Source organism: Perognathus longimembris, chromosome 7 (genome assembly GCF_023159225.1).
Source record: "Perognathus longimembris pacificus isolate PPM17 chromosome 7, ASM2315922v1, whole genome shotgun sequence".
Classification (NCBI taxonomy): Eukaryota; Metazoa; Chordata; class Mammalia; order Rodentia; family Heteromyidae; genus Perognathus; species Perognathus longimembris.
The window spans coordinates 79,679,726-79,694,634 of NC_063167.1; the positions used below are offsets into that span (position 1 = coordinate 79,679,726).

A 14,909-nucleotide genomic window follows, 5' to 3' on the forward strand; every position below is an offset into this window, starting at 1 on the left:
TGTGGGAAATGGATTTTGCCAGAAAGGTGGAAAAGAGGAAAACAACAAGCAGTTCAGAGGAGAGGGAAGGACAACATGGAGGAGAAACTGAGAATCAGACAGATTCTAGATTATGCTCTTGGAGTTAAAAAAACATAGTTCCAGGAGATTCTCCCATTAAATTCTGTTTGGAGGATGAGAAGCAAATCTAGGTTGGTATCTGGCAAAGAAAATCTACAAGAGGGTTTTTATGTTAAGATAGACTATATGTAAATATGCAAGTAGTCTATTTTATATCTGTATAAGAGAGGGACTTCTGTGTTTCAGGAGAGGAGATATAATTGCAAGACAGAAATATTGAAAGGGGGAAGAAGTATGACCCCTGTTACAGTGATTATGTTCCCCATGTCCTTGGCCTTTCCAAGCCAACACACACACACACACACACACACACACACACACACACACAAACACACACACACACCAGAACCACTGAAAGTAAGACTGATTTATATGCAACAATGCATGGAATTTCTGAACCAAATAATTCCTTCCAAATCAAGAAATATTTTTAAAAAATAAAAAGGAGGGAAGAAGGGAAGGAAAGAGAGAAATAAAATATCCCATATTTCATCCTAAAGAAAAAAAAGTAAAACTCTTCTTTGTAGAGAAAGTTATCTGTTGATTGTTCACTGGTTTATCAAGCAGTGTTTTAGTGATTGAAGTTTTGAATAAAACTGCTTCTTTAGATAGTCCCATGAGTACAGAATTTACAAAAGGAGTTGAAATAATGGACCGCAAAATATATTGTAATCAATATTTCCCCATCAATATCACACCGCTACCTGACAGGACATCAAGACTCTCCACCTAATGTTAAAAGCAATGTCAAAAAAGAAAGGAGTTACATTGTTACATAATATAGCTGGCTCTGCAGTCATTATTTCAGATTTTAAATAGAAACCATAAACATCACAAGTGAATGCTCATTAATGCAGAGGCATTGCTACCTGTTCTTCATCTTGTTTGCACATTGGTAATTTTATAAGCTAGATTATCTTGTTAACTCTTAATCATGCTCAATTACTTGAATAAGCAATCTCTAAAATGCAGCTTATTGATTTCACAAAATATCCTAGAAACTGAGATTTATGAAACTAAAGCCAATTTTCTGTAGTCAAAATGATTCATAAAATTAAAAGAGCTTCATAGTATTTTTAATGTACCACAGACAACTGCGAAATCTAATCAAGTGCCCAAATAATGCCTGGAAATTGATTCTAATAGATTTCAATCCAGTCATTCTCAGCCAGAAGGTCAGCAAGCTACAACTCATGGGTTTGAGCCAGCTGGCAGTCTGATTTTTTAAACCCAGTTGTGTTGGAACAGGGCCATGTTAGTCACATGTTGTCTGTGAATGTGCCTGGACTGCCTCAGTACAAATGACAGGCAACTTCTGGAGCCCCCAGGCCCAGAAAGCTAAGCATAAGCTTTACAGACATATAAACATGTGTATATGTGTGTAGTAATATGCGTATATGTGTATCTATATGTGTGTACATCTGTGTAGAAATACACAGATGTACACACATCCACATGCCTGTATGTATATATATTCACGTGTGCAGCATATATATGTATATATGCATGTGTATATGCATATATAGTACATATCTACATATATACTTTATATATAAAGATTGGCTTGTGCTTTGGATTATCAAATTACCATTCTGTGTCAACTAAAGCAAGGATTTTTTTTTTAAAGGAACTGACTAGATATCTTAAATATTTTTCAGAATGGGACACATTTTACCTCAAAAGTAAATGTTGGGTAAAAGAAAACTATTGTTTTTCTGATAAATATGACCTGGATATGTAATAAACGAGAACTATCATAGTCAAATGCCAGCGTATATCTTCCATAAGAAATAATTTGTAGAAACAATAGAACAAGCTGTTGTATTTTCATATGTGTTGTTGCATACCTGAATTAATCAAAATTGGCAGTAACAAAAGTGCTAATATGCTTATAAACAATAGTCTATTATCTATAAATCTATTCTATTATTCTTAAGTTGTAGAAAATGCCAAATATAATTACAAAATACATATTCAAAACATGTAAACCACTAATTTTCCACTTGTGAAAGCGTGATTCAGAAAGCAATTTACTTTATGGTTTACTTAAGCTTTGCAACTACATTAAAATATGATAGTATATACACAACAGCTTGTTAACAAGATTATCATAACATTAAAATCATCATGTGGCACTTCAATTATGGATACTTAAAATTAAAGCTAATCCTCACAGTACCAATTTTTATCTCCTAAATAATTTTAGCTATTAATTGCTCATTCAAAGTCTGTATCTAAACTGATAAGCATGCTAGAGTAACAATTTAGCCTGTACTTTTCATTGTAGCAAAACAAAAGCTGCATGCCTTCTCTTCCTTTCTGGTCCTGTACCCTGACATTAAGGGCAAATGTGATTTTCCCCCTGACCTCTGCTTGATGCTTCTTTTTTTTTTTTTGGCCAGTCCTGGGCCTTGAACTCGGCCTGAGCACTGTCCCTGGCTTCTTTTTGCTTCTAGCACTCTACCACTTGAGCCACAGCACCACTTCTGGTTGTTTTTCTGTATATGTGGTGCTGGGGAATCGAACCCAGGGCCTCATGTATACAAGACAAGCACTCTTGCCACTAGGCCATATCCCCAGCCCCCTGCTTGATGCTTCTTACCTAAGTTGTTGTCAAGGATTTTTCACACAAAACAATTACTGATTTCTAAGTTGGGGGTGGGTAGGTTCTTGGTTTTATTTTCCCCCACAAATACTGCCTTTAAGTAAACACTGCTTAGTACCTAGAAGGCACCATGTTCAACATACAAATTCTCCGATTAGTGAACATTTTATGAATAAGAAGTTAAGTTAATCTAGTCTTGATTTTATTTGTGCTGCTCTCTTGCAAAATTTATGATTGTTAAATTATGCAGAGATATTTTTCATAGTTGAGTCCTAGTAAGTTTGAAGTTGTAAAAAATACTAAATTAATATAATTTGAAATTTATATTTGCCAATTTTTACTAAACTGGTCTAAAAATCTAGAAATATTATTGCTGAGCAAATGCTGAATTTTAATATACATTCATAGTGATTAATTTGGTACTTTCTTCTCTTCTGGTTTCTTCTATTATGGATCTCAAGAGCGGTAGGACTTTATATTGGCCATCTGAAATTGAAGGTCAAATCATCCTTGTGGTGAGTGAAGGAATGCACCCTAATGCATGCAGCAGATGAGAGAGCAAATGTGTGTGTTCATACATGTGTGTTCCCCAATGTGCATAAAATTAAGGATGCAGATTGCATCATTGCGTACAACTGCAGATATCTGATGAGCTGTATTTCAGTAGGCACATGCTCACCATTTACAAAACTGATAATAGGCCTTTCATGTGCTTCAACTCCAAGAATTCTACTGGTATTCAATTTGACTACTTTATTCTCATGTTAGGTGACACAAACAAAATTAAGAAAGAAAAAAAAAACACCAACAAAACACTACACAGGGCACAAAGCAATCCCTGCCTCTCATTAAGAAAGAGGACACAGAAAGACAGAATCTTCTGCCCAAAGGAGTCGGTCCTTCACTCACTGGGGAAGAATAACTTCAGAAGATTCCTGCTCATATATTTAGTGAAAAAAAATTCAAGAAAAACATTATGAAGGTAGATTGAGAAACTTCATTAGAAGGGAAAAGAATTAACACATGGTTTCTGAAGATAACTTTGGGTATGGTTAAAATACACGTGCCTGCATGGTCATTCCTGATTTATGTTGACTATGGAATATTTTAAAAACAAATATGCTACAAATGTTACATCTTCTATAATCACTGGTCATTTTATATAGTCAGGATGTAAATAAGAGGTTTGTCTTCATGCTAATAAATACTGGATTGATTTTACTAGATATATTTTATGCATCTTTTCTCTCTTTATATTGCATTCTTCAGTTCAGCTTCAATTTTTCTTATAGCCTTATATTTATTTTCTGAACTGATTAATCAACTGAGCACTATCAAATATTTAAGATGTCTTCTCTCTCCCTTACTGTATCTTTAACTTATTATGACTTGTTATACAGGTCCTTTCTTGTTTGCAATGCTAGTGGTAGGACTCATTCATATTCCAGATGCAGGGACATTGCAAGCTTTCCTTGACTGCGAGTAGAAAACTCTATATAGCAGGTTATAAAACAGTAAAAACAATCAACTTCAAATTATATTAAATTGTAAAGTGTTAATTCACATATGAACCTAAATATAATTATAGGTATTGTATATATAGGCACACATACTTACACATATACAAATATCCATTTATTTCTAAGAAAACCACTGAGTAGGATAGTAAAAGTACTTGGGTTTTAAATCTTGTACTCAGATGAACAAAATTCCTCATAGAGATAATACTTTGCTCCAACTCTTATAAGAATATTAATTTTTAATAGGATATTTTATTTTTCATTATTTTGCCAGTCCTGAGGCTTGAACTCAGGGCCTGGGCACTGTCCCTGAGCTTCTTTTGCTTAAGGCTAACACTCTACCACTTGATCCACACCACCACTTCATATTATTCTGTATGTGGTACAGAAGAATTGAATCCACAGCTTCATGCATGCTAGGCAAGCACTCTACCACTAAGACACATTCTTAGCCCTGGAATATTAATTTTTTAAAATATCAATACTAAACCAGGCGTTGGTGGCTTACACCTGTAATCCTAGGCCTAGCTATCAAGGAAGCTGACATCTGAGCATCATGGTTCAAAACCAGCCTGGACAAGAAAATCTGTGAGACTCTTAACTCCAGTCAACCACCAGGAAATGTGGTAGAGCACTAGCTTTGAGCAAAAACGAGCTCTGGGACAGCACCCATGTTCTGGGTACAAGCCCCATGACTAATAACAAAAACAAAAACAACAACAGTAGTAGCTTAATCATTATGTCTAACAGGGGTTGCAAAATAATAAACAAATAAAACAATTTCTATTACCTTAGTTATCAAAATTCAAAATAATACTTAGATCAAAAGATAATCATTTCCTGTTCCACTGGTTACTAACCCAGGAGGGAAAGTAAATTTAGGTGATATATTTACATGAGATACATTTAAAATGCTGAAAAATACCCGGGTTAAGTGTCTTAGAGGGGCTGGGAATATGGCCTAGTGGTAAAGTGCTCACCTCGTATACACGAAGCCCTGGGTTCGATTCCTCAGCACCACATACATAGAAAAAGCTGGAAATGGCACTGTGGCTCAAGTGGTAGAGTGATAGCCTTGAGGAAAAAGAAGCCAGGGACAGTGCTCAGGCCCTGAGTTCAAGCTCCAGGACTGGCAAAAAACAAAACAAAGTATCTTATAATCTATCTCCCTAGACTTCAACCTTTCTAAAAGACATTTAAATGAAAATTTATACTCCTATGTTAAAAGTCTCTGGGTTGAGAGTAAAGTTACAAGCACATTGTAGCTCTTATAACCTTTGGACTCAAGTAATAGTTAAAAAAGATATCTGCCAAAAATCTAGTTTCCACATTGACATGGATACTTTAATGTTTAACTCCGTGTAGATGGCTGAGCTTATGACACACCTATAAACATGATTACACAAACCACCGGAGAAAAAGTCAGCAAATGCAAACAGTGAAACACAACATCGCCATCTAGTGACAAAATCCTAAACACGTGATACAGCCAGGAGAAAAGAAGAGGAAAAATAAAAAAATAAAAAAACAAAAAACTAACCAGGTTTCAGAATTGTTATGTCCTGCTAGTTTACCAATAATATTGTAAATAATAACAGCTCTTTTCTACAAATAACAGTCTATTCTCTAAGTAGTATAGTTGGTGCTCAAAAAGTACAACTTGAGGACACATAGTCTTACCCATCAATCTTATCAATTCACATTTCATATTGAATATCCCAAAGCACGTCTTAAAAACTTATGTTCAATATATACTTCTTTCCAGGTACTGGTGATTGATGTCTATAAATCTAACTCCTAATAAGGCTGAAATCTGATGATCTCAGTTTGAAGACAACTCTGACAAGAAAAGTCCATGAGATTACTTGTCTTCAATTAACTATCACAAGACCAGAAGTGCAATGGTGCTTCAAATGGTAGAGCACCAGCCTTGTGCAGAAAAGCTCAAAGAAACAGCCCAGACCCTGAGTTCAAGTCCCAATGCGGGAACAAAATAAAAGTATTTTAATTAAGTACTATACACCATAAACAGAAAATAATGTATATAGATTATAATGCTATGTCTTGTTTAATTATAAATTCTAATAAACATATTATTATAATAAATGTATAATTATGAATTACAATTGCATAAGATATAAAGTGTTCTCTTACATTATCCTAATGCCTGTATCAATTTGTTGATGTCTTAATAATACTTTAGTAGAAAGTATAGTTAAAAAGCAATAATTTACCTGAAATTACAGTTGTACCCCAAATTTTGATTCATATGTTTAATCTAGTGTTCATTTCATGTTTTGTTCACTTATGTTGTTTTGGCTTCATGTCATTATTTTCTTAGTTCTTATAACTATATATCCATTACAGAATGTTTAGCAAAACAGAAAAGCATGGCAGATTCCTTGCTCAACTCTTTGTCATCTCATCCACTCTTTTCCTGGCTGGTCCTGATTCATTTTTAGACACCTCTTTATGCCTCCCTTGACCTCAGATGTGAATCCCTGAGCCAGAATCCCTGCTACAGGCAATATTCAGGGCATCACATCCTTCTCTGGAATATGTTTCACTGAATGAGTACATTAACAGAGGTAGAGAGAAAAAAGAAAAGCAGTATTGAAGATTTTGATTTTCAGTTAAATTTGATATTGTGAAGGTCAATCAGTATGCGAAATGATCAATGGAAAAATAGAATTCTACAATTCAAAAAAAAGTGAAGGTTAAATTGCATATTTGGGACTGGTCAATATTTTGATATCCTTTAGTCATGGGAAGACAAGTTCAAGAATAGACTGTGAAATCTAAATGAAGATAAACAGCTTAGGAAAATGTGTTTCAGAAATGTACACATTCGGGGATTTAAAATTTGATTGCCTTATCCAAAAAAAATAATGATGGACTGTAATCCTGTACACCTAAAAGTCAAAGGACTTAGTGGAGAGAAGAGTTCCAAGCCACAGTGGCTCCTGGAGAATCTCAGAGCAGGACCGAGCAGACCTCTCAGTATGATAAAAGAATTGTCCCTGCCACTCAGTAGAACAGCCTTCAGCAACAATGATTACTAAGGCCCCCAAACACAATTGTGGCTCATGAAATTGAAAAATGGAATAGTTCGTTTTCATCTTTAATTAATTTTTTACTTAAAATTAATGTGATATGAGTGGCTACAGTTCAGATGGTTTTTCTCAGCAAAGAATGCACAGGAGGAGAGAGTAGATGTGGTGTTAGACAAGCAAGCAAGTGAAAAAAACCTGTCATCTCTCTAGGCTCATAGATACACTCCCGGTAATCAAGACATATCCAGTGAGTAAAAGGCCCCAGCACCAAAGCCACAGCATATGGATTTTCACATGTAAACCAGTTCTGCCCCACGCCATTCCATCTTCCCACTAACAAAGAAATCAAGCCCAAAAAAGAAGATGCTCAAATTGATGCACTGTGCCATCTGAGGGTCAGGACAGCAGATACCCAGAGGCCATGAAGACCAGGGATAAGACTCAAGTATTGACCCCTGGACCTTTACATGGAGAAGTTGATTTTCTGAACTATTTCCTTCACTAGATTACTTTGATTTTCCTGTCTCCTCCACTAGGTTACTTGCTCCCTGAGTGCAGGAGAAGTATAATTCATATTTATAATCTCATCATCTGAGATATCAGAAACCCAATAAATATTCAACAAATGAAAAAGAATAGCCTTGGCCCCTACATTGTATTTTCTCCACTACTCCAAATCTAGAGAGCTATAAAATTACTTTCCTCATTTTATACTTATGGCTGTCATGCTTATCCTGGAAAACTAGGAACTCCTTGAAATAAAATTTTGCTTTACATTTTTATTAGCCTATGTAAGTTGTAGAAAGGGTAGTCATTGTGATTTTTTCTACACACACAAACCATAAGCCCAGTTCAAATTCAAGCCTATCATTCTCCCTCATCCATTTTCCCTCTTCTTAAAACAGCCTCAACAGGTGTCATTGTTCTGCTTTCATGCAAATATATAAAGTACATTGAAAGAAGTACTCTCAGAGCAGAGTAGACTATATGTAACTGGTCTCTAGAATATGTTGACTAATACTTTTTTCAACCATCTTCCTGAAAACAAACCTTGGCCAAAAACCTTTGCCAAATTACTTAGACACTTCTTTTGATCCATTCCTCAGCTCTAAGATCCTAATTTACCACTAGCCCCAGGAACCTTCTCCATTTCCTCTCAACAAGTCACAGCGTATAAAGCAGGTCCTTATTCTACCAGATTTGTGATACAATAAGCTGTCAAACAATCTTGAAAAATCTTGCTGTCACTGAGTAGTGATGCTCACACTTGCAGTCCTAACTAATCAGGGGGCTGAAATCTGAAGACTACAGTTCAAAGCCAGCCCAGGCAAGCAAGTCCATGAGACTCTCATCTCCAATTAACCATCAGAAGGCTGAAGTGGAGTTGGGGGGCTCAAGTGGTAGAGCAGTAGCTTTGAGCTAAAAAGCTCTGTGGAAGGGCCTTAAATTTAAGCCCCAGGGTGGGCACAACATAAATCTGCTGTGCATCTCAGCAGACCACTTACAGTCTCTGAGGGCATCTGGCATCTGTTGACTTGCTCAACTCCAATCTGTGAAAATCTTCTACTTCTGCAATATTATCCATCCCCTAAGTCAGGTTTGTTTGTTTTTTTACCATCCCTATGGATTTTATTTATGGTCTAGACATCTTTCATATCATCTTTCATGATCATAATTAACAATGCATTTTCCTTTGTGCACTGTTCTTTTCGTCATATGAACAAAAGTTGCTTTGTTTCCTTGTTCACAGAATCTGACGCATAAAGAAAGGCTATGTTCTTCATCTGGGTACCTAGAATTAGAAGGATGAGCCACTAGCACCCAGATCACCCAAATAAACTTTTAGGAAGAGCACCTTAAAAAATTGGGGAGAATATGAAACAGTTTCTTTCTTGGCTACAAAACCTTTCAATTCTATTGTCTATTTCCTTTTTTGTTTTTCTGTTTTTATTTCTGGATTCAAAGCAGCATTGCTTAGCATTCCTGGGGCCTAATCTTATTTTCCATGATAAATTTATGCATTTGCTTCAATTACATTTTTTCTTTTTTTGTCCCATTTTATTTTTATTTTTTTCTGAATCATTACTTGTTTATTGTCAAAGTGATGTACAGAGGGGTTACAGTTTCATATGTAAGGCAGTGGGTACATTAGAATTTCAGAGATAGGTTCAGAGATTTTCCTGCATTTTAATGGTCTACCTTCTTCTATTCCTTATTTTAATCATATTTAACTTTGTACTTTGTTAGCTTAAAGAGATTTCATGATAAATAAATAAATGTTGTGTGTAATATAAAAAAAAAAAGAAAGGCTATGTTCTTGCCACCTACTCTCTGCAAAAGAAGCCCAACTTCAGTCTACTAAATTGTTGGGGTTTTTTTAGTTTTTGTTTTTGTTTTGTTTTGTTTTGGCCAGTTCTGGGCCATGAACTCCCTGGCTTCTTTTTGCTCAAGGCTAGCACTCCGCCACTTGAGCCACAGCGTCACTTCTGGCCATTTTCTATATATGTGGTGCTGAGGAATGGAACCCAGGGCTTCATGTATACAAGGCAAGCACTCTTGCCACTAGGCCATATTCCCAGCCCTAATCTACTAAATTGTTGAATGTTATTTGTTACATTTCAAGGTGGTGAGTGAACCCAGGCATTTCTAACAAATTGTGTGAGTGTGTAAGTATGTGTGCATGAGTGCATAAGAGGGAAACCTATATAATAAAGTGTATTTCACAGTCATTCAATTATATTCTGATTTAAATTGTGTGGGCTACAACCTTAATCTAAGAGCATGGGTGGTTGAAATGTTTACCAACTGGGTAATTAATATGTGTTTTTCTCATCAGTTCATTTCTGATTTTTCTTTGAAATCACAAGTTCCCAGATTACTCTAAAATGGCATGTGGTCCAAAACTTGGTAGAGTTTAATCATCTCTTCACATACAGTTTAATGCAATTGGTTGTTATTTGATGAAAAACTTCCTGCACTAACTCTATGTTTTCCTTCATTTTGTTTCCCTCACGCAAGGCCACCTGCACTGGCACTGTCCCCTGTCCCTTCTCTCTGTACACTTTTGGCTTTTGGTTCTTTCATCCTAAACATGAGAGCTGGGAGCTGCTTTGTCTTCCTGCTTGTGTATGCATTTATTTCTGAATAACACATACAGAAGATAATTGTAGATTTCTAAACAAATACTGCTATGCACATTTAATGTACTAAAAATTATCATTATGAGCATTACAAAACAGTGATGTGTTCAATTTATAACTGCATGGTAGTTTTAGAGAATAAAGGCTATAGGGGACAACAGAACCATTCATAATTTCTTCATTAGCCTTTTCCACAAGACATTACATACCTTATTTTTTAACTTTATGACCATTTTCAGTAACTTACACTTCCTGAAAATGACAATTTATATAGATATAAATTCTGTATTGTGTACTCAGCTTTGTTTTACCATCTTTATTTTTTGTTAGTAAAGACATTAACAATAAAATAAGCTTCCTCACTCCAGCTGGCAATTTCTCAGTGCTAGTAATATATTATTCCTCTTTTTGTGACATCATAATCATCTATACAGAAGTACCATGTATCTTTGTGTAGAAGCCACTGTTTCCATTAAATTTAATTACCTCCCCCTGCGGTTTTAAATAGAAGTGGCTTCAAAATGAGGGCAGCTTCTATTAAATTTAATTACTTTCTCCTGCTGCTTGCATGGTAAAAGGGAGGTTACTAAATGAAAGCAGCTTCTAAACTAAAGTATATGGTAACCATGCGAGCAATAACAAAACAGCATCTACATCACGAAGGAGTCTCTTAGTTTGTCCTTTCTCTTACTTAATAAATTTAAAGCATAAAGGTCTAAAAGATATAATTTTATAATTAATTTTAGTTTCATAAGTAAAGACAAATCTATACTTCCTTACATTAATATTACAAATTATACTACTCAATACTTTAAGTGCAAAACTTTTAAGACTAGTAGCATTTGTTATTTCTTGATCTAAGGATGCTGGGTTTTATTATCCATATTTTTAATCTCTAGTAAAGTAAGTGTCTCTTGTTTCATATCAAGTGGAATTCAAAAATGCTTCAGTAAAAGTTATTTAAAAGGCAGCATATCTGGAGAGTCTTCAGAAATATATTTAAAGTAAGAATATCAAATGAATAAAGGGAAAAGATACACCAGGCTCATTACAGACCACTGTATTTGAAAAGAAGTTAATTATATGCATTGTGATATTGTGAAAAAATGTGAATCATTTAAAAATATCTGAATATTAATCCTATAAAATCTAATAGAAGATGACATTTAAGTACTTCTTTTTAAATTAAATATTAATTAGGAGAAAATAGTATACAACAGGAAAGCCACCATTGCACATTGTGTGTGTTTGTGTATATCAGCAGAATTTAGATGAATAATAGTTTTCATTCAGTCACACACTTAAGTATAAATATAAAACAAGACACCCTTTAAGCATTTTAAGTAACAAATTAAACATTTACATTTTTTTTACGGTGCACTGAGGCTTAACATTTATGCAGCTTCAAAACCAAAGTACAGCCTCCAGGGAAGTCTCTCCACTGACAAATTAATACCTTAGAGAACAGCGCTGAATGGTGGCAATGAACTCATTTGTTCCCCCAATAATGAAGAATGACTTTTTCTTTACCACATCTGTGACGGTTGCTATGGTGACCCAGACTTACCTCATTGCTTCACGGAGAGCTCCTCGCTCACCAAGAGTTGTGTGCTTGATGTCATCAAAATTATTCTCTAGCTTCTCACAATTCTGCAACACATTAAATAATTGCATTAATCCTCCAACATCCTGGAAAAAATTTACATCTATGCAATTATGTAAAACTGTAATTGATTATATTGATCATGCACTCATGAAAAATATGCAAACCACAGTAATTGGCTAGGATTCATTAAAATTGACAGTTGAATTTAACAGCATCAAACTAAAAATTATCAGCTGTCATGTCAGCATTTTTATCAATTTTTCAAAATTGATGAAAAAAATGAGTATTATACAAATATAAATTTTCTATGGTTTTGCAGGGAAATAGCATTAGTTCTCTAAATGATCTCAAATATCTCAAAGCCAATTTATATTCAAAGGAGAAACTTAAAGTTTTAAACGACTATGAATGATATGTTATAATTATCTTGTTCTAAGTAAGTTAGCATTTGTTAAGATTGGAAGACAGAACCCAAGTATAATGCAATAACAAAACTTCAAAAAAAGTCAAATTTTATAATTAATACTTTAACAACTTGTATATGCTTATATGAATATATTTATCTGAAGATGAAAAAGGTCAATTCTTGAAAATGAGAAATTATGTTGTGCATAAATTATTAAAATGATTAAAGATATCTTAAGCCATTAAAATTTTATAAATGTTTCCAGTTTAAAAAATATAATAGTGTCACTGTACTAAATTTCTCTGCTCAAACTGTTTAAACTAATTTGGACTGGTTCAGAAAAGATTCAAATAGATTTCAACCACCAGATTGAAACTGTTTCATCTGTTTTCAACCAATTCAGTCTGGTTTTGAACCAGTTCAATCTGGTTGGAGCCACTCGATCTGTTTTTCATTAATTCAATCCAGCTTCTGCTAGTTGATCCAGTTTGTTTTTGTTTTTTTTTTTTTTGGCCAGTCCTGGGCCTTGGACTCAGGGCCTGAGCACTGTCCCTGGCTTCTTCCCGCTCAAGGCTAGCACTCTGCCACTTGAGCCACAGCGCCGCTTCTGGCCGTTTTCTGTATATGTGGTGCTGGGGAATCGAACCTAGGGCCTCGTGTATCTGAGGCAGGCACTCTTGCCACTAGGCTATATCCCCAGCCCTAGTTGATCCAGTTTGAACCATTAGATGTTCCATCCTGGATTCATCGAGTTCAAACCAGTTACAACTTGAACCGATTTGAGCAAGCTAATTTCGATGTATCCACCTCTCTCTGGTTATTCTGATGGCTTTATCCAATTTTATATGACTAGTTTAATCTTGTTAAAATAGGTTCAAACTAGTTCAAACTGTTCTCAAGCTATTCAAACGAGTTTCCAGTGATTCAAAGTAGCTTCAGTTCATTCAGGCATAAATTGGTTTGAGCCAGCCCAGACCAGTTTGAATTGCTTCCAGCAGAATTAGAGTGGGCTCAATCTGCTGCCAACCAGTTGATCCAGTTTGAGCTGTCTTCAAACTATCAAAGCTAGTTTTATCAAGGCCAAACTGTGTAATCTAACCCATGTAACCTAGTTTCATGTAATTCAAATCAGTTTTACTTGTTTCATTTGGTTCAAGCATGTTTTGAACTAACGGCTTGAACTAAACGGGTTTAAATCAGTTTCAACCAGTCTGAACCTGATGTAATTAGTTGAAACTAATAGGGCTGTTTGGGCCATATGGAAACAGAAACTGAGAAAACTAAATCAGATCGGGTAAATTTGGCCAGAAAGAGCAGACTAAAGTGCATGAAAACAAACGGAATCGTTTTAATCTGATTTCAACTAGTAGAAATGGGTTTGGACCACATGACACCAATTCAATCCAGTTCAAGGTGAATGAAACCAGATTTAGCTGCATAAACAAACCCTGGTTATACTGGATGAAATCAGCTCAAACTCATTGAACCAAGTTTATAAGCAAGAGGGCAAATTTGAGCTGGATGAGACTGACTGAGCCAACTTGAATAATGAATGTTCAGAACCAGATCAAATATGATCGAACCAGCTGAACCTGACTAGGACTGGACCAGATTGGTTGGGATCACATAAAAAGTAAACAGGATGGAAGCAGATGGAACCATGATAAATTTTATAGTGTGCTATATTTCATCATGTTAAGGATTGCATAAAGCCATAATAAAACCAATGAGTATAATGTCAACAACATGAAAGAAAAATAACATGCAACTATTTCTGAATGCTGAAAAAATTTAAACAACATTTCTGAATTACCCCTACTAAACAATAACAAAATTCAACCAGATATCTTCCTGTGGTGAACTGAACTAGAAAGAAGCTTAAAAGAACAAAAGCTAGATTAAATAATTAAATAATAAACCACTGATATTTACATACAACTTAATTTCCATGGGACTGCATTTCTCTTGGAAAACAATTACATCTAAAACTAAATAAATTGAATACAAAATTTATAAATTACTAAATTTAATAAACTAGTAATTTTAATAAATGAAAGGTCACAGAGAGTTAATGGCATAGCTATAAGAACTTCAGTCTCAGAATTATTAAGTAACAAAAATTCCAGTTAATTATATTTCAATTCAAAAAAGAAAATAAAAATCTTCAAAATTTACTATGTCAGGCAACAAAACTGGCAGAGAAATTTAAAAGCAACAACATGAGACCTTAAATTGATCACAATCTAGAAAGAATAGAGAGCCATCAATTCAGCTATAGGAGAAAAAATGAGGTTTAATGTTTAAAATTTTGTCCTTAAAGTGATTGTTTGTTTTTGTTTTTGTTTAGATTAAGTGCACAAAGGCAGTAGAGACACTAGGATAGACTTTACCATTTCAGTGTCTTGTCTTATACTCTGTTGCAACATTCTTATGCAGTTCCCAAGTGCGTGCTCTCTCTC

The 14,909-nt window shown here is 34.8% G+C and overlaps 1 protein-coding gene across 3 annotated transcripts in view; it reads right to left on the reverse strand.

Annotated features, from left to right (window-relative positions):
• Window positions 1-14,909, reverse strand: part of Dpyd (dihydropyrimidine dehydrogenase) — a 706,501-nt gene that overhangs the window by 645,195 nt on the left and 46,397 nt on the right. For all 3 annotated transcript variants that reach the window (XM_048352019.1, XM_048352018.1, XM_048352017.1), the window contains exon 2: window positions 12,006-12,088. In XM_048352019.1, the coding sequence (XP_048207976.1) occupies window positions 12,006-12,010 (5 nt within the window). In that variant the 5' untranslated portion in view covers window positions 12,011-12,088. The remainder of the gene's footprint in view (window positions 1-12,005; window positions 12,089-14,909) is intronic.